This window comes from Caretta caretta, chromosome 2 (assembly GCF_965140235.1).
Source record: "Caretta caretta isolate rCarCar2 chromosome 2, rCarCar1.hap1, whole genome shotgun sequence".
In the NCBI taxonomy this organism is placed as follows: Eukaryota; Metazoa; Chordata; order Testudines; family Cheloniidae; genus Caretta; species Caretta caretta.
This window is the reverse complement of record NC_134207.1, coordinates 157,898,982-157,923,239: the sequence shown is the minus strand read 5'-3', so window position 1 is coordinate 157,923,239 and position 24,258 is coordinate 157,898,982. Positions and strand designations below refer to the sequence as shown.

The 24,258-nt window shown below is 45.3% G+C and overlaps 1 protein-coding gene across 5 annotated transcripts in view; it reads left to right on the top strand.

Moving 5' to 3' along the window:
* Positions 1–9,280: 9,280 nt before the first annotated feature.
* Positions 9,281–24,258, top strand: part of CEP72 (centrosomal protein 72) — a 64,404-nt gene continuing 49,426 nt past the window's right edge. For 4 of the 5 annotated variants that reach the window (XR_007355102.2, XR_007355103.2, XM_048839374.2 and 1 more), the window contains exons 1-4: positions 9,284–9,368; positions 15,334–15,461; positions 17,013–17,205; positions 20,938–21,052. Coding sequence is in view for 3 of the 5 variants with exons in the window: in XM_048839374.2 (XP_048695331.1) it covers positions 9,308–9,368; positions 15,334–15,461; positions 17,013–17,205; positions 20,938–21,052 (497 nt within the window). In the remaining 2 variants the exon portion in view is untranslated. Of the gene's footprint in view, positions 9,369–15,333; positions 15,462–17,012; positions 17,206–20,937; positions 21,053–24,258 lie in introns of all 5 variants that reach the window. The other variant, XM_048839375.2, reaches the window with a different exon arrangement.

The following is a 24,258-nucleotide window of genomic DNA, read 5'->3' as shown; positions in this document are numbered from 1 at the left end:
CTTTTGGCAGACTAAGCAGTCCGCTTGTACCTGGGCAGCCGGGGTCGGAGTCCGGAAGTGATAAAGTATTTTCCCATTAGCTGGATAAGTGCTTCCCTGCCAGCATGAGTGGTTTGATGTAGTTTCTGCAGCACCGGCCGGATCAGGTCGTTTGGTAGGAGGACCTTCCCTTCCGGGGAATGGAGCCATCCCTCCTTTTCCTGGAGACCAAGTTTGTCAGTTAGCTGTCTTTCCTCCCCAGAGTACTGAGGGGTTGGAAGCTCCCCTATTGATGGGATAAGGGCATGCATATGGGCGTTCTCAGTCTGAGGGGATGGCAGGGTGGCAGCATGCTTAGCCTCTCTATTTGCCCAGGCGTTACCTCTGGCCACATCTTGATCTTTCCTTTGATGGGCTTTACAGTGCACCACCGCCACTTCTGAGGGAAGTTGTACGGCTTCTAGGAGCCAGAGGATTTGGGGCCCGTACTTGAGTGGGGAGCCTTGGGCTGTCAGCATTCCCCTTTGCTTCCATAGGCCAGCATGAGCATGTAGCACACCAAAAGCATACTTTGAATCGGTAAAAATGTTGACCCGCTTTCTTTTTGACAGTTCAAGTGCACGGGTCAGGGCTATTAGTTCGGCAAGCTGGGCAGAGGTCCCAGCAGGCAAACCTTCAGCTTCCACAGTGTCATGGAGGGTCACAACAGCATAACCCGCCCTCCTTTGCCCATCTATTACAGTACTGCTACCATCAGTGTACCACTCATAATCTGCATTTGGGAGGGGTACATCCTTTAAATCCGGACGACTGGAGTACTGGGCATCTATGATCTCTAAACAGTCATGTTTTTGTTCCTCTGTTTCTGGCAAGAGAGTGGTTGGGTTAAGGGAGGGGCAAGGCTGTAAGGTGACTTCAGAGTTCTCTAACAGCTTAGCCTGGTACCGAGCAATCTGAGCCTGGGTGAGCCAAAGCCCTCCCTTTGCATCCAATAAGGCTCGGACCATATGGGGAGTATAGATTTGCATAACCCCTCCCAATGTTAGCTTCTCGGCTTCCTCAAGCACTAGGGCAGTAGCTGCGACCGCCCGTAAACATGCCAGCCAACCCTTTGCAGCCTGATCCAGTTGCTTAGAAAAATAAGCCACGGGATGTCTCCATGCTCCTAACAGCGGTGTGAACACTCCTAGGGCCACCCCCTTTCATTGTACATACAACTGAAACGGCTTAGAGAGATCCGGCAGGCCCAGAGCCGGGGCTTCCATCAATTTTCTTTTCGGGATTTTAAATGCCCTGTTAGCCTCTGGGGTCCAATAGAAGGGGTCATGATCTGCTCCTTTTACACAGTTGTACAGGGGTTTAGCCCACAGTCCAAACTCTGGGATCCATATCCTGCAAAAGCCTGCCATACCCAGAAATGCCCTGAGCCGCTTACGATTACTTGGGGTAGGAACTTGACAGATAGCTTCCTTTCTTTCGCTTGAAAGCTGACGCTCCCCTTGCCGTATGTGAAACCCGAGGTACCGTACCTCTGGGAGGGCGATTTGAGCCTTACTCCGTGCTGCCCGATATCCCCGGAGTCCAATAAAATTCAGGAGGCTCACAGTGGCTTTAAGGCAGGGGGTTTGGCCCACAGTGGCAATTAACAAATCATCTACATACTGCAGAAGGAGGGCCTCCTCATTATCCCACTCCTCTAGGTCCCTGGCCAGAGCCTGGCCAAAGAGGGTGGGGGAGTTTTTTAATCCCTGGGCCAACACTGTCCAGCAAAGTTGCTTTTTAACGCTTTTTCGGTCCTCCCACTCGAAGGAGAAGATCTCCTGTGACGGGGTGGCAACTGGGATGGTAAAGAAAGCATCTTTCAGATCGAGGACTGAAAAATGGGTACACTGTCCCCCTATAGAAGCCAATAAGGTATACGGGTTAGGGACAAGAGGGTGCAAAGTCTTAACCCATTCATTGACTGCCCTTAGGTCCTGTACCAGCCGATACGTGCCATCAGGCTTCTGTACGGGTAGAATGGGAGTGTTCCAGGCTGACTGACATTCCCAGAGAATACCATACATTAGGAATCGATCTATAGTTTCCTGTAAACCTTCTCTGGCTTTCCTCTTGATTGGATACTGTTTTACTTGCACTGGGCCTTTCCCTGGTATGAGCTGAATAGTAATGGGGGTCTGGTAGGTGGCCTTTTCTGGAATCCCTGATGCCCACACGAGGGGGTACACCTGGTCTTCCCAGGGGCTCCATTCTGGGGCTTGCATGGCTGAGGGCTCAACTGCAAGGGTCATGATCCATGCATTCTCAGGGGGTAAGGTAAGGGTTATTTCATCCTCAGTAAAATGCAGGGTGGCACCAAGGCGACAAAGCAGATCCCGTCCCAGCAGAGGTGTTGGACACTCAGGGAGGTATACCAGTTTGTGGGATATAGTCCTGTTTCCCAAAGCGCATTCTGCTGGGGCATACACTGGGCACTTGGTGTCCCTGCCTGTGGCTCCCACCACAGTAAGGGAATCTGCTACTGGCAACTGAAAGGGTCGATTTACAGCAGTTCGTGCTGTTCCAGAGTCCACTAAAAAAATCTATTTCTGAGCTTCCCACCCGCATCTTTACTCAGGGTTCCGAGGGTAGGGTGGTCCATCTCCCCTGACACCCCTATTCCTGCTCCGCCATCGCCATTATAGAGGCACCCCCCTTTTCCTTCCTCTTTGGGCACTCATTTTTCCAGTGTCTCTCTTGTCGACACAAGGCACACTGGTTGCGACCCAGTCGTCTCTCCTGCGAGCCCGGACGTTCGTGTCCACGGCCCCTTCCTCCCCGACCACTTCCCTTAGTGCCGGCCTGTACCGCTGTTACCATCAGACTCACTTGCTTTCTCTCCTTCTCTGTCTCTCTCAGACTATAAGATCGGTTTGCAGTCTCTAAGATTTGTGCCATGGTCATGCCCATTAAATCCTCCTTTTTTTGTAACTTTCTCTTAATATCAGGGGCTGCTCTGCTCGTAAAAATTCCCTTAATAATTGACTCAGTTGCCTGATCATCGGGGTCTGCATTAGTGTTCTATCAAATTGTGTCCCGAATATGCTGTAGAAAGGCCCCTGGGCTTTCTTTTAAATCCTGCATTACTTCATATGGCTTTGCCCAATTATTATGTCGGAGTGCCGAGTGACGGAGTCCATGCAAAAGCAACTCCTTATAGGAGGTAAGGCGGGTCATATCCCCATGATTATTTGGATCCCACCTGGGGTCTGCTCGGGGGACTTGTGCATCCGGGTCAGGGACATTAATACGATCCCGGTCGTACTGTTTCTGCGCCTCCTCCCTTGCTTTGGACACAACCTGTTGTCTTTCAACCTCAGACAACAGGGTTCGCAGGAGGATGTTACAATCATCCCAGTCCGGCTTGTGACTACTGAGGCACCCCTCAAAGACTGATATAAACCTGCTTGGGTTGGTAGAAAACTCTCCTGCCCGTGCTTTGAAAGCAGCCAAATCCACAAGATTAAAGGGCACATGAGTATAAACCTGCATAGTCGTGGCCGGACGCCTGTCCGATCCAGACCGGGCGACTTTAGTTTCGGTGATTAAGGGGTATAGGCCAACCATTGGAGACTTACAAGGTGTGGGTATAGGGGCCGAAGGGGACACCGGCTCTGCCATTACAGTGGGGGTGGGGGTCTGGGGACTAACATTAGCTGCTACCGAACCAGTCGGAGTCAGATTACAGCGCTGTAAAATATCTGGTTGAGTACATAAAGTCAGAAACAAATGCGCATACATATGTTCATTCCATTTCCTTGTTCTCTGACAGAACAGGAGTAACTGAAGGATCGTGTTGTAATTAATTGACCCTCCTGGTGGCCACCACTCCTGGTCCTCTAGTTGATATTGAGGCCAGTCAACTATACAGAATCATTTTAATTGACTCTTAGTCATCGGATCCACACCAAATACCTTCCAGTTTGCTAGAATGCATTCTAGGGGCGTACACCGTGCCCTAACCCCCGAGCTCTGTCCCTGTCCCATACCTACAGGGTAACTCTGGGCGTCCCCAGGTTCCAACAGAGCATACAATCCGGATTTCAAAAGGTTCCTACCTTATCCAAGGGACCAGTTCCTCACCGTCGTCCGCAGCTGCTCCTCCCCCATGTCCAAGGGACCGGTTCCTCACCGTCGTCCACAGCTGCTTCTCCACTATATGAGTGTGTTGCACTGTTGTGCCCTCCAGGGTCGATCAAATTGCGTCTCCTCCGAGGCCCCCGATGAACTCACCGGTGCGTGCTGGGCGTCAGTTCTCGCCGCAATGCTCGACCTCCAGGAGGGGTCCAGGCAAGGCTAAATAGCAGCCTCGTCGCCCACCCAGGGACGTCAAAAACTTTTGCCGGCACCCAGTGCTGAGAGGCAAAACAACAGCAGGGGTTGGTTCGCTACCCGGTGTGCTTCACTCAATAATCACAATGGGGTGGAGAAGCAGAAAAGTTTATTTGCAGCTGCAAAAAGGTACAGGGAGAATAAGATCTCAAATCCTGCACCCAGAGCAGGAAGTTACACAGGCTTTTATATATCCTTTCTTCAGCATACTTATCCAATAGCAAGCTGCCCTAAGTATCCATATAGCCAGCCAATCCAGTTACCAGCTAGTTCCCTTGTTTTTTGTATCATTTGTTAAACTATACATAAAGCTGCTTTATTCAGCATTTTTCTTCCATATCTGCCCTGTTTGGCCTTGTTTAGTTTCAGGCAGTCTGACTCTGCAACATATTGTTGCAGATCCTCAGCATAACTGCTGCGAGTGCCTCCAGGCGGGGGGGCCAAGGACACTTGGGCCTAGTACACAGAGCTGCTGCGAGTGCCTCCGGGGGGAGCCAAGGACACTTGGGCCTAGTGCGAGGGGGCTTCATTGACACTCGTGGTCTTCCATCCCCTCGAGTTACCTAGTGGCCATGCCACAGTGTCCCCAACAAAGTCTTTACAGAGTATTGGGCAACTAATTTTTAAAAGACATACAGAAAGGGGGGACTGAAACAAATGTGGTACTAACCTCAAAAAGAATAAAAGAGATGTTCTGGCAATCAATGTTCAGTAAGTCTGACTTCACTTTAGAAAGGGATGGAAGAGGATGCTGATGAAAAGGCTAGCTACTTTAAGATGGTCACACAGCTTTTCTTTTGCAATGAAATTAAAAATTTGATCAAGTAACAAAAAAAATTCAAAATCTCATCTACCTAAACTTGAGACTAAACCTGTTGTTCCAAATCAGAATTTAGTAAGACTGAACTTCACCCGAGGTATTCAACAAAGTAAGATTTATAAGCATTCATCTGTACTAAATTCACAGATCATAAAAAATATGTTGAGTCACATTCGTATTGTTCCAGTTCAAAATCAGTGCAGTTCAAAGTTAAAATATGTCTCTCACAGCAATATTCCATGGCTAATTACTTCTGAGATAGCTTATCTTTCTCTAGTGTCAACAGAGAAAATGTTTTAGGAAAATCATTTACAAAGGTTAGTGAACAAGATGGTTAAAAAATGTAAGAGCGTATCAAAAGGCAGAAAGATAAAGGGCAAAATTCTTCACTGATTCACACCTGGTACTATCTCATTAAAATGAATGAAGATGCAGGGAGTGTTAGCCAATGGAGACGGAAACCCATTGTATTTCAGGTTTCAGAGTAGCAGCCGTGTTAGCCTGTATCCACAAAAAGAAAAGGGAGGACTTGTGGCACCCTAGAGACTAACAAATTTATTTGAGCATCAGCTTTCGTGAGCTACAGCTCACTTCATTGGATGCATTCAGTGGAAAATACAGTGGGGAGATTTATATACACAGAGAACATTTAACAATCGGTGTTACCATACACACTGTAACAAGAGTGATCACTTAAGGTGAGCTATTACCAGCAGGAGAGCCGGGGGTGGGGGGGCGGGCGGGGGAAACCTTTTGTAGTGATAATCAAGGTGGGCCATTTCCAGCAGTTGACAAGAACGTCTGAGGAACAGTGGGGGTGGGGGGTGGGAATAAACATAGGGAAATAGTTTTACTTTGTGTAATGACCCATCCACTCCCAGTCTCTATTCAAGCCTAAGTTAATGTATCCAGTTTGCAAATTAATTCCAATTCAGCAGACTCTCATTGGAGTCTGTTTTTGAAGTTTTTTTGTTGAAGAATTGCCACTTTTAGGTCTGTAATTGAGTGACCAAAGAGATTGAAGTGTTCTCCGACTGGTTTTTGAATGTTCTAATTCTTGACGTCTGATTTGTGTCCATTTATTCTTTTACGTAGGGACTGTCCAGTTTGGCCAACGTACATGGCAGAGGGGCATTGCTGGCACATGATGGCATATATCACATTGGTAGACGTGCAGGTGAACGAGCCTCTGATAGTGTGGCTGATGTGATTAGGCCCTATGATGGTGTCCCCTGAATAGATATGAGGACACAGTTGGCAACGGGCTTTGTTGCAAGGATAGGTTCCTGGGTTGGTGGTTCTGTTGTGTGGTGCGTTGTTGCTGGTGAGTATTTGCTTCAGGTTGGGGGGCTGTCTGTAAGCAAGGACTGGCCTGTCTCCCAAGATCTGTGAGAGTGATGGGTCATCCTTCAGGATAGGTTGTAGATCCTTGATGATGTGTTGGAGAGGTTTTAGTTGGGGGCTGAAGGTGATGGCTAGTGGCGTTCTGTTATTTGCTTTGTTGGGCCTGTCCTGTAGTAGGTAACTTCTGGGTACTCTTCTGGCTCTGTCCATCTGTTTCTTCACTTTAGCTGGTGGGTATTGTAGTTGTAAGAACGCTTGATAGAGATCTTGTAGGTGTTTGTCTCTGTCTTAGGGGTTGGAGCAAATGCGGTTGTATCGTAGAGCTTGGCTGTAGACAATGGATCATGTGGAGTGGTCTGGATGAAAGCTGGAGGCATGTAGGTAGGCATAGCAGTCAGTAAGTTTCCCCCACTGTTCCTCAGACGTTCTTGTCAACTGCTGGAAATGGCCCACCGTGATTATCACTACAAAAGGTTTTTTCCCCCCAGCTCTCCTTCTGGTAATAGCTCAGCTTACCTGATCACTCTCGTTACAGTGTGTATGGTAACACCCATTGTTTCATGTTCTCTATGTATATAAATCTCCCCACTGTATTTTCCACTGAATGCATCTGATGAAGAGAGCTGTAGCTCACGAAAGCTTATGCTCAAATCATTTTATTAGTCTCTAAGGTGCCACAAATCCTCCTTTTCTTTTTATTGTATTTCAGGACATCAGGAGGGTCAGAGGAATGAAAACAGACAAGATTATTGGTTTCTGCTTTCAGCGTCTATTTTCTTTTCCTTTATTATTTGATTTTTAATAAAAGAAAGGCCCATTGCAAAATCTTAATTTTGTGTTATCCATATTATGCAGAATTACATCAATACCTTCATATGACACTGAATTTTAGTATATTTTTTTCTCATTTTGTTGCTGATGTAAAGTTTTTTTCTCCATCCAAGTTGTATTTTGACAATTCTTTTAACCATTCCAAATATGCTAGAGATGTGTTAGATTTCTATTTTATGAGAATTTCTCATTTTGCTACTAACAGGCATACTAGTGCCCATTTCTTAGCATATGTTGAAAGATTTAATTAATCTATTAAATCTAGTATATAGACCAGGAGGCAGGGGCAGTTATATCTATTCATCATTGTTACCTTTGCATTTACTGCAACAGTACTTCTGTAATTTGTGACAAAAATATTATGTGGGACAGTTTTTAGCTGATAGTTGGTAGCATCTGCACAGTTTACTTTGATTAGCTAAACCTGAGGCATTTTGACAGTCTGGCATCCAGTAATATCTATTTAAGATTTTCTTGTGGAAAACTGTGAAGATAATGAACTGGATGTTCCGCTATCTTTCTTCTTGATCTTCTTCAGACAATGAAATATGATTCCATTTTCCCTTGTATCTTATGTTAGTGCGTACAACAATGTGGTTTGTGTATAATGGCCACAAAGGTATCTTTTAATACCAAATTTAAGAAAATCTTTTAATGGAAACATTTGTTTGTTTTTCCACATATGCCTAATTGCTGTTATATAATTCATAAGAAAAAACACATATGACAGGGACAAGGCACAAATGATATATTTTGTATAAGAAATGGAACAAAACTGCCAGAAGAAATTAAAGCTGTTACTCTGTATATTTGTCTTTGCATTCACAAGTTTGTAGTATTTGTAGGCAACTTTATCTTTTCATTGTTCTGTATGAGGCTGAATATTGAATTTGATAAACCTCAGTAATCGTTTTATAGTAAAAGAGCTAATTTAATCTTTGAAATGACTAGGGTTTTTTATACAGTAGATGTATTTGGGATGTTTGAGCTATCTCATATTTAATAAAATTCTACATTTTAGTCAGACTATTTTGTGAAATGTGTACTGTCCTAACTGTGACACTGCATAATCTAAGACCATGTAAAACCAATGTGAGAAAAAAAAAGAAACAAGAATGTCTTTGCTCTTAGAATAGATGGTTTCCATCACATCTCAAGAGGAAGATGAAAGCTCTATTTTGAAAATATTGAATATTATTTCAAATTAGCTAAAAGACTTAGGAAACACAGGTTTGGCTATGTGTATTTTTTCTATCCCTGGAAACTATTATTTTGTACAAATTATGTGTTGGTAACTCATCACTATTTGTTGTTATAAAGAATAGAAATTGATTTTTAATATTAAAATTGCCAGAGGACAAAATTGTTTCATGAGCAGGAATGACTTAGTCTGATAAAAAATTAATCAGATTATCTTCACACACAAGGGTATTTAGATGCCCAGAAGCAGGGCAGGTAGTTTTCCAACCTAATCACTGGTCTTAGATGGACTTCCCTTTTGGATTTTGGATTTTTGTTTTTGGATTTTTTCATTCTCCAAAGCACTGTTTTTGGGAATTCAGTGTTGCTCCCTCTATTAAAAAAAGTAAAAATCCAATCAATGCCCAAAAAGCCAACAAGCGAAGCACAGCTAGGTAGGGGAGGTAAGGCTCTGGTCTAGGAGCCTGCTGCACATTGATTTCAATGGGCCTTGGAACAAGCTCTCAACCAGCGTCGTTCACAGCACTGACACTGGCCGACAGGCTGCACCCAGCACGGGGTTGGACACAGACACGTCGGGGAACCTGCTGCTGCAACCCTAAGCCCCGCCCCAATACTTCAAGCGGCTGCCGCCTGCGACAAGCCCCGCCCCCGCCCCTCGCGCTTCCCCGCGGAAGCCCCGCCCGCAGGCGGTGTCTGGTTGGCCCTTCAGGCGGGTATTAGCATTAGGACGTCAGGGCGCATGCGCACTGTTTGAAAGCAATGGCGGCGCTTACGGAGGAGGCGGTTCGGGAGAGAGTCAATCTGCGGCACCAGAACCTCGGTAACCAGCTCCCATCCTGGCGGTGCCACTCCTCCAGGAGAGGGTGGCAGGGATGGTCGCCGGGGACAGGAGCCTGGAGACGAAGACAGCAGCTTCTCCCGCTCGGTGGCGGTTAAAACCGTTAATCCGGCGGCCCTAGGCGGGTTGGAAAACAAGAGGCGGGGCTTATGTAGTGGTCGCGCCCCCAGAGTACCGCTGACCAACGGGAGGAGACGATTGACAGCAGCTGGAGCTCCCCTTTCCCGCCCTTTCCCAGCCGGTGTGGCTGCCTCAGGCAGGCCGCTGGCGGGGCGGGAGGGGCTGTGGGGGGCGGGGCTGAGACGCGGTGCATGCGCCTGTCAGGAGCTGCCCCGCCCCCTCGTATGGCGGTGTGGGAATGAGGGCGTGGCCACGCTTGGGAAGGGCAGGGCGGGGCTTACTGGGGTCCCCCATCACCCTGGCCTTGCTGGTGACTGATGGGCCCTGTGGTTGGTCAGATGCCCCCCAGCAGCAGGTTAGCAGGGATGTGGCATGCGGCAAGAACACTTAGGAGGCAAGAGCCTGTCAGCTTGGCCACAATGCCCAGCCCTTTTCACAGCACTCGGCTTTGCCTGTCACAGGGCTGTGCCCGTGTCAGCTGCTAGTGGCTCCCTGGCCTCTTGTTACAGCACAGCAGGGGGAGGGCATCACCACCGCCGCCCCAAGTGGCTGAGGCTTGGGACCTTGGCGATGTTGGTCAGGGTTTGATTGCTGCCTGTGATCCTGGCGGTGGCAGTGTGGACATGCTTGGTTTCACAGGTATTTGCTCTGAGCCCACCCACATGTTCAAACTGTCCTGGATTTTAAAATGGCAGCTGTTGTGATTGGAGCAGCCTGAATCCCACATCATAAGGGAGGGGGCAGAAATGACTTTGTATCACCTTTAGAGCTCCCTGATTGTACACAGGGGGCTGGTCCTTTGAGTGGCAGACAGATACAACTGTCATAGTCAAGCTGCGCTCTGGCCATGCCCCTCTTCCCTTCATGATGCTCCCTACAGCAGGGACTGTGGAGGCAGTATATATCAATGGTTAGGGGAATCCCCAGTTAGCCGAAAGATGGTGATTTTACAGTAGACTGTGTAGGGGGATCTGGCCCCCTGTCCTGTTTCTTGTCCCATAAATATCTGTGGAGGCCTCCAAATTATTAGAGTCAGAGACCATTGCTTTATGCCAGTTATAAAAGCTGCTGGGAAGCCCACTTTCAAGCAGAAAAAAGTGGAGTATTAGGGTATATCTACATTGAAATGAAAGACCCCAGCATAGCCACAGCTGGTCCAGCTCAGCTAAATTGGGCTGCAGGTCTAAAAATTGCTGTGTAGACATTTGGGCTTGGGCTGGTGCCCAGGTTTTGGGACTCCCCCCCTCCCCCCCCCCCCCCCCCGCATGGAGTCCCAGAGGTTGGGCTGTAGCCTGTACCCAAACCTCTACACAGCAGTTTTACAGCCTGAGCTCCGAGAGCCCAATTCAGCTGACCTGGGCCAGCAACGGGTGCTTAACTGGAGAGTAGATGTACCTGCAGAGTCCAGTACTGCTCTCACTTAAACTAGTTTTAATCCAAAGTAACTCTGCTAAAATTAAATGTATTACTCTGGTCTTACACCAGTGTATCTCAGAGCAGTATATAGCCCAACAGCTGTAGTAGCTCATGTCACAATGAGCATAATCTTCCATTTCTTTGCAAGTCATAGTCATTTATTCCAGTGCAAAGTGAGTATAAAGCTCTGCAAAATTGGAATCAGTAGATGAGTACTTAAGATGGAGGCCCATTAACCGGTAAAAGCACCTTTCTTTCCTCACTTCGCTTCCAGTCAGGCTAGTGTAATCAGACTATTCTTTTTTCTTTAATTGGTACACCATCTGTGCACTTGGTACTATGTGAAATTAGAGAAAGATCAGTTGCCGGTTTGAGTACCTCATAATCCTGATTAGACTAGCACGGATAAAACATAGCACATGGACTTACTAAGTGATGATCCAAACTCAAATGGATGCAGATATCTTCCTTTGTTTTCCAATGCATTTCTGCGTAAAGTGGGTTGACATTGAAAGACCCCTAGGAAAAGCATGTCTTAAGGAGTGTATGAGTGTCGAGAACGAGAAGTTGGCATGCTAGACATGAAAAGGGGTAGCTTGGAAGAATAGACTGTTTTAATTCAGTTGTAAATTGGGAAAAGCTCTGGGCAACAGTCACCTGACTTCAGATGTGCAAAGACAGTACTGTGTGGTTCTCTTGCAACGATATCAGCTAGAAACTTTGGGACAGATTCTGCTTGCCGCTTAACAAATGTGCAATATGGGAAATGGCACAGAGAGCCTCCCCTTGCCAGCTCTTGCATGGTCCACATAAGGATCAGGGAGAATTGCATTTGCTGTACTTGAGGGGCATGTAACATTTCAAGGATGCATTGTGCGTGGTAGACAGATCTACCAGTGCTTACCACTGTCAAGCCATATGCGAGATGGAGGAGGACATAAGCTGCACCCTACAAAGAAATGTAATAGTGGGCATGCAGCATCTGTATCGGGGTGGGTTTCGAAAATTGTATGGAGACTGGTTAAGGGAGGGGGACATGGCCCTCCCTGCTTCTCACCCCCTGACGGCCCCCTGGGACCCCTGCCCCATCCAACCACCCCTTTTCTCTGTTCCCTGACCTCCCCCGCAACCCCTGCCCCTACCCCTGCCTGGCCCTCCGCCACCCCATCCAACCACCCCCCCCGTTTCCTTCCTTACTGCCCTGCCAGGACCTCTGCCCCATCCAACCACCCTTTCTCCCTGTCCCCTGACTGCCCCCACTGCCCCATCCAACCCCCCCCCCCTTCCTGACTGCCCCTCCAGGACCCTTGCCCCCATTCAACCCCCCCTGTTACCTGCCCTCTGACCACCCCAACCTCTATCCACCCCCCACCCTCTGACTACCCCCTGACCATCCCTGCCCTCTATCCAACCCGTCCTGTTCCCTGCCCCCTTACTATGCAGCACAGAGCACCGGGTCAGGCCGGGCTCTGCAGCTGCACTGCCCCAGAAGCTTGCAGCCCCTGCTGCGCCACCTGGAGCATTGTGCCGGCGGTGCAGTGAACTGAGGCTGTGAGGGAGGGAGAACAGCAGGGGAGGGGCTGGGGGCGAGCCTCCCGGGCCAGGCAGAATTTGGCCCGTGGGCCGTAGTTTGCCCACCTCTGATCTATATGCTTAGGAACTCCCAGTGGTGTAAGGATGTTTGATTCAGCATTGCTATGCTCAGAAGCTCCCAATGTTTCCTTTAGTGTGGTGTGCTACCACATTTCCACTAAGGGCTTATCTACGCTACCACTTGAATTGATGTAACTTATGTCACTCAGGGGTGTGAAAAAGTCACCGTTTTGTGACACAGGTTACATTGACTTAAAGCAGTGTCTACACTGTACTGTGTTGCAGGGAGATGCTCTCCCACTGACATAACTTCTGCCTCTCGTTGAGATGTAGTAATTATGCCAATGGGAAAGTATCTTCACCAGATGTGCTGCAGCTGCTGCACTGTAGCACGATAGTGTAGACTAGCCCTTAGTGTGGGTTGTACCCACAGCACTCAGTTCTACCCTCTTTTTTTTTCTTTTTTCCCCCTTCAAATCAAGCCTGGATTCTGCGGTATTTGATGGCTATAGAAGAGTGGACTCATTACTGATGTACCCCCTTATGGCTGGGTTTGGGTATTAACTCTGCTCATCTAGCGCTTCCTGCTGACATCCACTCTGGCACTACAGTGTCTCTCCTGTGACTCAGATCTCCAGCCAGGTCACATTAAAGCTCTCCTCTTCCACAGTATCAACATCCCTAAGGGACCTTGTCCCACACAGTACTGGTCATCAATATGACATCTCCTGCCCTTTCCAGAGCTCCTCTTCCATTCCCTTTTTCTGTCAGAATACTGGCCCTAGGACTTTTCCCTGGAGTATTTTAACCAAATTCAAAAGCGAAATACAAACCAAAACGATAGCAACTTCTGCCCATTCCCTCAGTTTTAAATTTTTAATCCATCCTGGAGTCTCCCCCAGCTTTCTGTTCTTCTGGAGAATGCTCACTCTCACAAGTTACTTCCTTGGAGCCTTGCCTCTTCTTTGAATCCTCCACTTCTGTCTATCCCTAACATTGTCTGCCTATCGGTTGGCTTTTATCAAGTCCACTCTAGGAGTTCTTTTCACTCTGCCATCAGAGCCTGGCCCAGGCATATAAACTCCTTCCTAAAGCTCTTCAGTTGAGTGCCTGGCTGGATTTCTTTTCTGAAGGTCCAGGTCCTGCCCTTTGTTTCAGAGCTCACTGGCAGAGCATGCTCCACCCCAGTGACATCTCTGTACGTCCTGCATACAGTCTCTGGTACTCAGAGAGGGACTGCAGAGTTCTTTCCATATAGCCCCCTTCTGCTTTAGTCTTCCTCCTTTTACAGAAGCCACCCAGCTCCTCCCTAACCGAGCTTCATTTTTAAATAAGCCTGGCCCACCCTGTAGGTGAAACCAGGTGTGTTAATTGGCCTTGCCAGCCCACGTTAACTGTTTCACCATCTGTGTGAGGCAAACATCCCAATCACAATGGCATTGTGCTCCCTGTCTATCATAGAAATCTTCTTGCTCACTGTTGCTTTTGTATGACTAAGCAGACTTTTTACAGTAGTGACTGTGCCACCTTTTCTATTCAGAATGCCCCCACCAGCATGAACTCACACACGGTGATAGTAGGGTCATGCTGTGTGGAGGATGCCATTTTGCCCTAAAATGGCATCCTCCATGTGGTGTGACCTTGCATGTACAATTTACATGAGTTCCTGCTGTGCGGAGGATGGCATTTTGCTATACCAAATGCCATCTTTCATGTGGCATGACCTTGCAATGCATCATGCTATGTGGAGCATGCCATTTTGAGGATGGATAAATGACATCCTCCATGCAGCAAAAGTGCCGATTCACCATTCTGCCGTGATCAGACCTCACTACAGAACAGCCCTGAGCACATCACTAATAATACTTTTGTTATTTGATCTAGGAATATCTCGTAAAGCACATTCTTGCTCTTAACTGTGAGGGTTTGATCCAAAAGGTGCTAAATGTCTGCGGCAAGGTGCTGAGCACCCTCACGTCCCATTGATTTCTATAGGAACAGTGTATGCTCAGTAGGTGCTTACAATCAAGCCCCACATGACCTGCAGGGTTTTTTTGTGTTTTTTTGTGTTTTTTTTTTTTTTTTTTTTTGCCATTTGGTTATTTATCTGATGAAATACAAGCTGTTTCTGCTAAAAGAACTATGGAAGAAGTTTTGTTTCATCACATAGACCCAGAAGACAAGTACAAAAAGGCTGCTTGGGTACATGCCAATAAATCCATTAGAATGTGGCAGAACTGTTTGGTTAGAAACTAGGTTTTAGTGTAATAATTTAGTGGCTTCTTAAGAAACTGCCACAGACCTATCTAGTTGAAATAGGTATACTGTGTTCACAAGTTGATATAGATGTAATCTGACGGCAAGAAACATAGTTTACAGATGCACCCCTCTTTGGCCACATGTGAATGTTATTAGAATTTTGAGAATGGAAGCGGAAGTGTTGCTTTCTATCCTCTGCCTTTGTGGCTCAATTTCCATGCAGACAGCGTGGTGGGAAGCAATACAGATGGAAGGTGTATTATCTCCCTCTAGGTCCTCTTTGCAGTTCTACCACGCAGCATATCTGCAGACAGTTTTTAAAATCTGCTCTCATAGGCACAGGGAGGCCAATCGCTGTGATTGTTAGCTCTACTTGCCGGTGATAAATATTCTCCAGGTCGTTGACATGCACAACCCTAAAATCAGCAAAAAAATTTAAACATATATCTTGCATTTCTGTCACTTCAATATCAGGTGTATTTAACGTAATTAGAATAATTTCAATAACTTCATTTGTCTTTAGATAAATATATTCAGGTTTCACATTTTCTCATTGTAGCTGATGTCCGATCATTGTCTCTTCCTGGAACTTATCATGAAAAGATTACTCATTTAGGAAATTCTCTGAAAAATTTCACTCGCCTAAAATCCTTAGACCTTTCTCGCAATGCATTGGTTAGCTTGGAGGTACGTTCTTTGTTTAATTTTTTTAAATGATTATTTAAGATAAATATAACAGGAACAGGGTTAGGTCTTGAAGTCATGGAGAAAGGACAAGAGGATTGGGGGAGTCATATTGAAGGTTTTATGGAGGTTGGAACAATATCAGATTTTTTTGTGCTTTGCAAGCCCGGTACCTTATGGAAAAATAATGGAGGGTACAGGTGGAGGGGGCACCAGTTTACCTTCTGATAAACTTGAAATTCAGTATCTGTAAAGAAAATAAGTATTTTGTGAGCAGCCTCACTACCTGCTCCATCACCAGCACAGCATGCAGATCTTGATTTAGGCCCTGATCCTGCAAACACTTGTGAGTACTTTTTTTTTTTTTTTACAAGTAAATGAAGCTTTGGAGGATTGGTAACAGAATAGTGTTTTATCTCCAAATGACAATTTTGAATCTAATTTGGGTTAGTGGTCAAAAATCATTTGCTGGTGGCTGTTCAGAGCACTGTGTGAAATGATTTTGTAGTTTTAGTCTAATTCCAAGTGGACTGGAGTCCAGATTATAATTGGCACCCTTGGTTGTAGTCTCAGCAAAAGCTGGCTTGGAGTCTGAACTAATGTATTAAATTTACAGGTTGTCTTTCTCGGAGATTGTGGCACTTCAATGGTTTAGTATGCGGAAACATGCATTGCCATGCCTGTGCTATAGCTCCTTTGTAGTTGAAGGAGGATTTTAGTTTCAAGTGCTATCAATCCAGCACTTTTTTCAGGTTGTGGCCCTGATCTTAAAAAGACTTACACTCATGCTTAATTTAAACACGGGTTCAACCAGTGTCATCGGGACTCTTCATATGGGTAGAAATAAGAATGTGCTTAAATCTTTGCAGGATCAGAGTGTAAGTACATAATCGCTTACCTCAACCCTTTTTGTGAAAAGCAGCATCAATATGCTATATTACTTTACTTTACATAATATCTGTAGTATTTCTTGATAGCTTGAAGAGCTCAAATTGATGAATGTCAATACTTAAGAGGTGCTCAATTCACATTTAAGTGTCACCACTCTTAACTAATTGTTCATCTTGCTCAGCAAAATAATGTTAATTTCAAAAATGTTTTAAGTGTCACTAGAAAATTTTAAATATTTAAAGATGCCACTAGAAGACAGAAGGGCTTTATATGCACAGAACAGGTATGGCATGGGCAGTGGTTATGAAGTTGTCCCCAAGTGCTCTACCACTCAGCTACAATCCTTGTCTGGAAGGAACATCTTCTTGGTGGATAGTTTTGATACAGCCAAAAAGAATAACAAATAATGTCACCTGTGATTTTTGTTTGTGAGGTTTTTAAAAATGTTCATGTGTGCACTAGAACCTGGACTGAGACCAGCAACTCGTTTCACATAGGCCACCAAACAGCTACAGGCAGCTGGTAAAGACTGTTAAGTCACTGGTTGCCTGGCTTTGATTTATATCAATGACCTAGTGTATTTCACTCTATGAAAACGTAAAGTTTATTGGAGTCATATGTGAGTACAAACTAATATGGTTTCTATTTTCTATACATTAACAGGGCATTCAGCATCTGATATTTTTAGAAAAGCTCAATCTCTATTACAATCACATTTCATCACTGTCTGAAATATTTCGACTTCATAGTTTAACTGCACTCAAGGATGTGGACCTCCGTCTCAACCCTGTAGTTAAAAATGAGTCTGATTATCGTCTTTTTGTTGTGCACATGCTTCCTAACCTTAGACGCTTAGGTAAGTACAATTCAGAACTTCAAAACTTAATTGAGTTCTTGAAATTTTAGATATAGTGTTAGGTATCTTGTATGAAAGAGAAATATATATGTGAATGTATCAAGAATGTGTCTGTGGTGTGTGATTTATGCAATTTATTCCATATGAGTGCCAATGAAACCTTTATACCATGTCCATATTTATTCTTTAAAGGCTATATATGTACTTTTAAGAATGTTGTTTTGGTGGTATTTCTTAAATGTATGGAACAAAATGTTGTATCCCTGCACCTGGCTTTCCAGGTGGAGGGATACCTTTGTTACCATAGTAATGGCTAGCTAAATGGTCAGTAGGACTTCTGATACCCTTTTTATTTATAACTTTTAAAAAATATGAAAGAATATTAGATTACATAGAGAGGAAGGATAGGCCAGTGACTAAAGAGCTAGCCTTGGACTCAGGAGACCCAGGGTCCTTTTCCTGTGCTGCCACAGGCTTCCTGGGTGACCTTGGACAAGTCAGTTAGGTCCAGATCCACAAAGGTATGTAACCAGTGAAATCAGTGGATGTAAGGAATCTAAATACATTTGTGAATCCGAGCCTTCGTCTCTATGCCTCAGTTCTGTAGCTGGGAAATAGAGAGATAATAGTATTTCTCTGCCTCCCTGGATGTTGTGAGAATAAATACATAAAAGATTGCCAGATGCTCAAATACCCATGGTAATGGGGGCTGTATATGTACCTAAGATATCTAGATAGATTGACTGGAGACCGTCTACCTGTGCACATTAAAGCATGTTTTTATTATCATCATGCTTGTGCTTCTTTGTGAATGCAAATTGTCTTAAATTAATCTGTAAGCTCTTTAGTGCAGGATCTTTTTTTTTAAATTGTGTGTTGGTTCAGGAATCAGTAGGAACCATGTCCTGTACCAGTAGCATGAATTGACAGATTTAGCCCATCACTCCAACAGGTTTCTGTGGTTGATGTACATTACCAACTTAGTGCATGCTAGGGTTTGAGACCGAGCCAATGCCATTTATCAGCAGCAGGGCTGGCTGTTGCATGAACTTAAATACATAATGAAGTTCAAAGCTGATGTGCATTAACCTTCGTAACATGATTATTTAGGGTATTCAGTACTTTATTAAACAATTTTAGATCATTCAAATATCCCATTGCAGATGTTCTTTTAGTACAAACAGTTTTATAGACTTTACGGATGTGATTTTTCTAATGTTCTCACCACTGGTCTAGCTTTGCTCCCCTTGTCTTCAGTAGTAGAAGAATAAGGCCAACACTGAGCGGTTTTGAAAATCCCACCCTATGTTTAATTTGAAAAAAACATTACCAAGGTTGACTGTGTTTTGAAAATGCAATATATTTTTTCTGAATAAAGACGTTTTGAATAAAGGTTTAGAGTAAACATTTTGTAATATGAAGGGTGCTCTATTCTGTTATGCTTTTGTATTAATATTTTCTATGAACATATGATTTGATTAATTAGAGACACAAATATGCACACAGCTATTACACAAATTAACTGTATACGTAAATGTTTTGATAAGAAAGCTTACTATTTCCTCCTTGCGTTTATTTGTATTTCAAACTTTCTGATAATGCTCATCAGGACTTCTGCCCACGATTAACTTATGACTAGTGGATATATAGGGAAGAAAACCGTATCCTGCTCCCTGTAGGATTCTGTTAGCTTCTGTGAACCAATCCAACAGTTATACTAAAACAGAAGAACTAACTATTTAAAATATCACTCTGAGAACTTCTCTTTTCCCCTTCCCATAGAATTGTTCAGAACAGTGACCCATTTTCAGTAGTGCTTTGCATATCTTTTGCTGTCAATAGTGTAGTTTGTGGCTTTGTAAGTTAAAAGATTTAAGTATCAGGATCCTTTAAAAGGGAATGTTGGGTACATACAGCTGTACTACCATAGCAAGATGTTAACTTAAAAAAAAAAAAAAAAACATGCCAAATACAAACCTCTTTAACTTTTGTCTCTTTGTTGAGTAGTTCATTATACAAAGAAAATTAGGACAATTGTCATTGAGGCCATCTTCCCCTTCTGCTAGCCTGAGAACAGAATTCACTTATGTCTGTGTGAATGGAGTTGCCAGTCAGCCCCAAATATAAAGCTCTGTTTTCGTTGCGGAGCCAAAGGGAGAAATCTTGTCCCACTCAAAATCAATAGAAGTTTTGCTGTTGACTTCAGTGGAGTCAAGATTTCAACTGAAAGATCATTGCTCATGGCCTCTGGTTTCATTAACGAAAAGCTACAGTAGAACTTCAGAGTTACGAACTGACCAGTCAACCACACGCCTCATTTGGAACCGGAAGTACGCAATCAGGCAGCAACAGAGACAAAAACAAAATGAAAATCTCACAAATACAGTACTGTGTTAAATGCAAAGTACTAAAATATCAAAAAGAGAAAGCAGCATTTATCTTCTGCATAGTAAAGTTTCAAAGCTGTCTTAAGTCAATGTTCAGTTGTAAGCTTTTAAAAGAACTATAACGTTTTGTTCAGAGTTATGAACAACCTCCATTCCCAAGGTGTTCTTCTGTAATTCCAAATTCATATTACATGAACCCATGAGCGGTGGGTGGAGCCCCACGTCGGGTAGGCTAGCCCCCAGCTGTGCCCCTCTGCCCAAGCCCCCTGCAGCCAGAGCCCTATGCCCCCCCCCTTGTGGCCGGAGCTACGAGTTCTCTTCTCTGCCCAGAGGAGCCCCAAGTCCCTCCCCCCCAGCCAGAGCATCCTTGGGCCAGCTAGAGCCCTTGAGCCCCCCCACATGGTCAGAGAAGCCCTGGGCCAGCCGGAGTCCCCCCACAGCACTCTGTCTTCCCAGACCCCAAGCTGCCCTGCGTGAAAAGCTCTTGTTTCTTCTCTTCCGGGAGAATTCATTTAGCTTTTGGTATGCTCCATGGAAGGTTCTGGGGTGGCTGAGGAGGTATGTGTTACTCAGCTTCATCAGTAATCTTTCTGGAGTCCAGGGAGATTATTGATTAACCCAGGAAGTGGAATAGCAGATACCACCTCCTTGGCTGCCCCGGGACCTGTATGGGGCATAATGATAAGAGAAAACTTCCCCCTCCAAACACACAACCGGTGTCAGGAGGTCGCAGCTGTGCCTGGGCAGGCTCAGCCTTCCCTGGCCTATTATACCCGCTGCCACGTGGCTGTTTCCAGGCTTCCTTTCTTGTCTGCCGTTCTCCCTTATATCTGGGTGGAATCTAATAAGCTATACCTGGCCTGACGGGGCTTCCAACACCTGCTATCAGGATGAGGAGAATCATCCTCTCTGTTACAGTCTATTTAAATGTGAAGGGGTTGTTTTCCTACAAATGAATTATGAGATAAAAAGCCTACAAAACCCAGACACAAAACTTTAAGCCCCTACAGAATGGGTTGGGTTTACAAATGTTGGCTCTGGAATAGCAATTATGTTCTATAACATTAGCTTAGACATATGCACGTGGTGTTTTCACAATGAATGGAACTTTCAGAAATCTATATATTTTTAACTTTTGGCCTTTTTTTCTCCACTAGGAGCACATTATGTATTTTCCTTAAAACTGACATGATGAAATCTGTGCCCTCACTGGTTATCAGAGATTTATCTTCTGTAAATGTAGTCAGTTTGAAGGTGCCATGATACCGTTCTGATTTCCTGAGTTAAAAGCTATAGTGAAAAATATTAATGACATTGATTCCTTTTTGTGGGGATTTTTTTCTAGATGATCGACCAGTGAGAGATAGTGAACGAAAAGCATCCCTTTTGCATTTCACCACAGATCATGCATTTGAATTAAAAGATTCTTCACCAACAGCAAAAGTGAATGAAATTGAAAGGTATGAACAAAGTAACAGAAGCAGTAATTTTGAAGTGTTGGAAAGGCAATTAGGGCTTAATTCTAAAGCAAATATTGCACTCAGGCAAGTTTATAAACATCCTTAGTGCAAGAATCAAAAAGTGCAGCTGTGAAAACATATGGAAAATCTTCAAGGCTCTCTTGTCCCGTCAGTGTAAATCTTATGAGTTACTTTGGGGAATTACTCAAGTCCGTGTCTGACAAACCTTACCTATTTGTTACTTGTGCATTAAATTCCTCCAGGCAAATTTCTATGTGTTTTGAATACCACAGGTCTCTGGTTTAGGAATTCTTGCCTCATTACCAATTACATGATTCCTCTTTCTTCATTTGTCAGTTAATGCTGTTCATATTCAGTTCTGTCTTTGTTGATCTCTTGCTATAAGTAAGCCTTTCTCTGTGCTGTGCCCATCAATTTGTATTTTTATAATGGCACTAATCTCTGGTATCTGAGTGTGCGATCTATGAAGGTACTTAGGCACGTACATCCCAGTTTCGGCTTGGCTGCAATCCACAAAATGCCTGCCAAACAGTGGAGGCATCAACTCAGTCGATGCCAAATTTTTCAGAGTAAACGTTCCCGCCTCTAGGTAGGCACACTGCTGCTCAACTCTAAGCTCTTGGACACCCCAGACAGATAGGTGTGTGACGGGTTCCTCTCCCCCCCCCCCCGCCCGAGTGCCACCTGATGTATTGGGGTACCACTGAGCCCGCCTGTTCCACCAGGCAGGACTCCCTTACGCTGTCCTGCTGAGCCAGACCCTCAAGCCTCCTCCAACACACACACAGGTAGGGACACACCCAGCTGCAGAAGGACACAGACACTGAAATCAGCACTGCATGAGTAGACTTCAGCTAGGGAATTGCCCAGCACTCAAGTGCACACCCCCTCTGGAGTGCAAACCCAAAATTATATCGTCTTGCACTGCACAGAAATCTGTACAGTGTAAGGTCATGAAATTTGCTCCCTCCCTCAGTGTGGTGAAAGATGTGCACAGTTTTTGTCCCCCCCCCAGTTATGAATGCCACAAACTAGTTTTAAACAAAAACAAGTTTATTAACTACAAAAGATAGATTTTAAGTGATTATAAGGTTTAGGAAACAGATCAAAGCAGATTAACTATCAAATGAAACAAACATACAAACTTAAGTTTAAGATACTAAAAAAAAACTGGTTACAAGTAGTAATTTCTCACCTGAAATGTTGTTTTAGCTAGATTGAGGTGGTTCTTGAAGGCAAGGTGCTCTTACTTGCAACTTAAAACTCAAGGTTTCTTCTTTCACAGGCCAGACCCCTTTCTAGCATGGACTCAGCTCTTCTCCCCCACTTTGTCTTTGTTTCTTAGATATTTCCAGCAGCCATCCTGGCTGGGGATTCAGTGAAGAATGACCCTGATTATGTCACTCCCCTGCCTGAAATAGGTTTTACATATAGCGGGAATCCTTTGTTTTCTAGTGTGGTTGCCCACCCCACCCACCCCGAAAAAATACTGGTATTCTATCGTGGAGTCCAGGACCAGATGACTTGATCATATGACTCTGCAGTGTCAAAGCAGCCATAAATCAGAGGGGTTTTTGGTAGCATCCCAGGAAAGCTTCTCAGGAAGGTGGGAGATTAGCATCTTCAAAGACCTATTGTTCTCCCTAATGGTCTGTTGACTTGTTCCCAGCTAGCCAGCCAGACTGATTGCATTCTGTCTGGTGGGCGTTCCCTAGGTGCAAACACTTTTGTAGTACAGATGTATTGTCAATAGTCCTAACTTTAGATACAAAAAGGATACATTCCCACAAATAGGATAATCATATTTAGTAAATAACCTTTCCAGTGATACATCACATGATTTCTTGCATAAAATACATTATGATTGACACAATCATATAATATTACTCTGAAAAATATGGGAAGCAGTGTCACAAGGTGTTCATCTGTCTGAGTTGCACGTGGAGCATTCTGAGAGGCCACCTACCAGATCAGGTCCCATTCAAAATCTGGTTGGAAGAGGTGGTGATGGTGCCTCCCATTTTATAATTTTTGTCCCAATAGTAAGGGTCTCAATGGGAGGCCCAGGTTCAATTCCTCCCTGTGCTGGAGTGGGAGAAAGGAGACCCCAGTTCAAATCTTACCTCTCAGAAGAGTGCTGTGCTATGTTCCCTGTGAGCTGCATGGCTGCGCAGCAGTCTTTCCAGGCCTGCCGGCGCTGCTGGGGAGAGGAGCCCGTTTCCCGGTCCAGGCCCGTCAGAGCTACCGTGGCCGGGGAGAGGAGCCCCTTCCCAGGCCCAGGGCTGCCGGGGCCAGTGAGAGGTATCTCTCACCTGGCCCTGAGCTGCTGTGGTAAGAGAAGGCTGCACCCCAAACCCCTCACCCCCAGCTCCACCCCAGAGCCCGTACCCCAACCAGAGCCCTCATCCCCCCCCCACACAACCCTCTGCCCTAGCCCTGAGCCCCCTCCTGAACTCCAACCCCCTCATCCCCGGCCTGGCCCCACCCCAGCCAGAGTCCTCACCCCCACTGCCCACCAACCCTTTGCCCCAGCCCTGAGCCCCTTCCCACGCTCCAAATCCCTTGGCCCTGGCCCCACCCCCACCACATGAATTTTGTTAAGTGTACCAATATGGAGGTGATGTGTCACACATCACCTCCATATTGGTGCACATAACAAAATTCATTCCGTACATGGACATAAAAAATTAGAGGGAACGCTGGTGCTGTGACTACTGAGCTATGGAATATTCTGATGTGGGCTCCCTCAGTCTCTCCTGTTGGTGCTGTTCTTCTGCAGGTAAATAATGAAAGAGGGACTAGAGCAGGGTCTCCCACCTCCCAGGTAAGTGCCCTAACCACTGGTCGCTGGACCACCACTCTTTCACTATCTCTCTGGCCCAGTGACTGTCATTATTTTTTTACAGTGGAATAGCTTCAGCAGGAGAGAATGGGGGAGCAGGTGAGTGCCTTAATCATGAGGCTAAAAGTTGTAAAGTTTGGGCAGAGGTATCCCCTCTTCCGCTGGCTGTTTTATGTAGAGTAAGGCAGGTGCCTAACTCATTCCTACAAGAAACTGCTGAGGTGCCTAAAGCCACCTGACTCCAGGCAGCTGGTTTCCAAAGCAGAGCGAGGAACCACACTGCAGCCTGGACTTCAGCCTCGTCCCCTGCCCAGAGATAGGTGGCTAGCACATACCTGGCTTT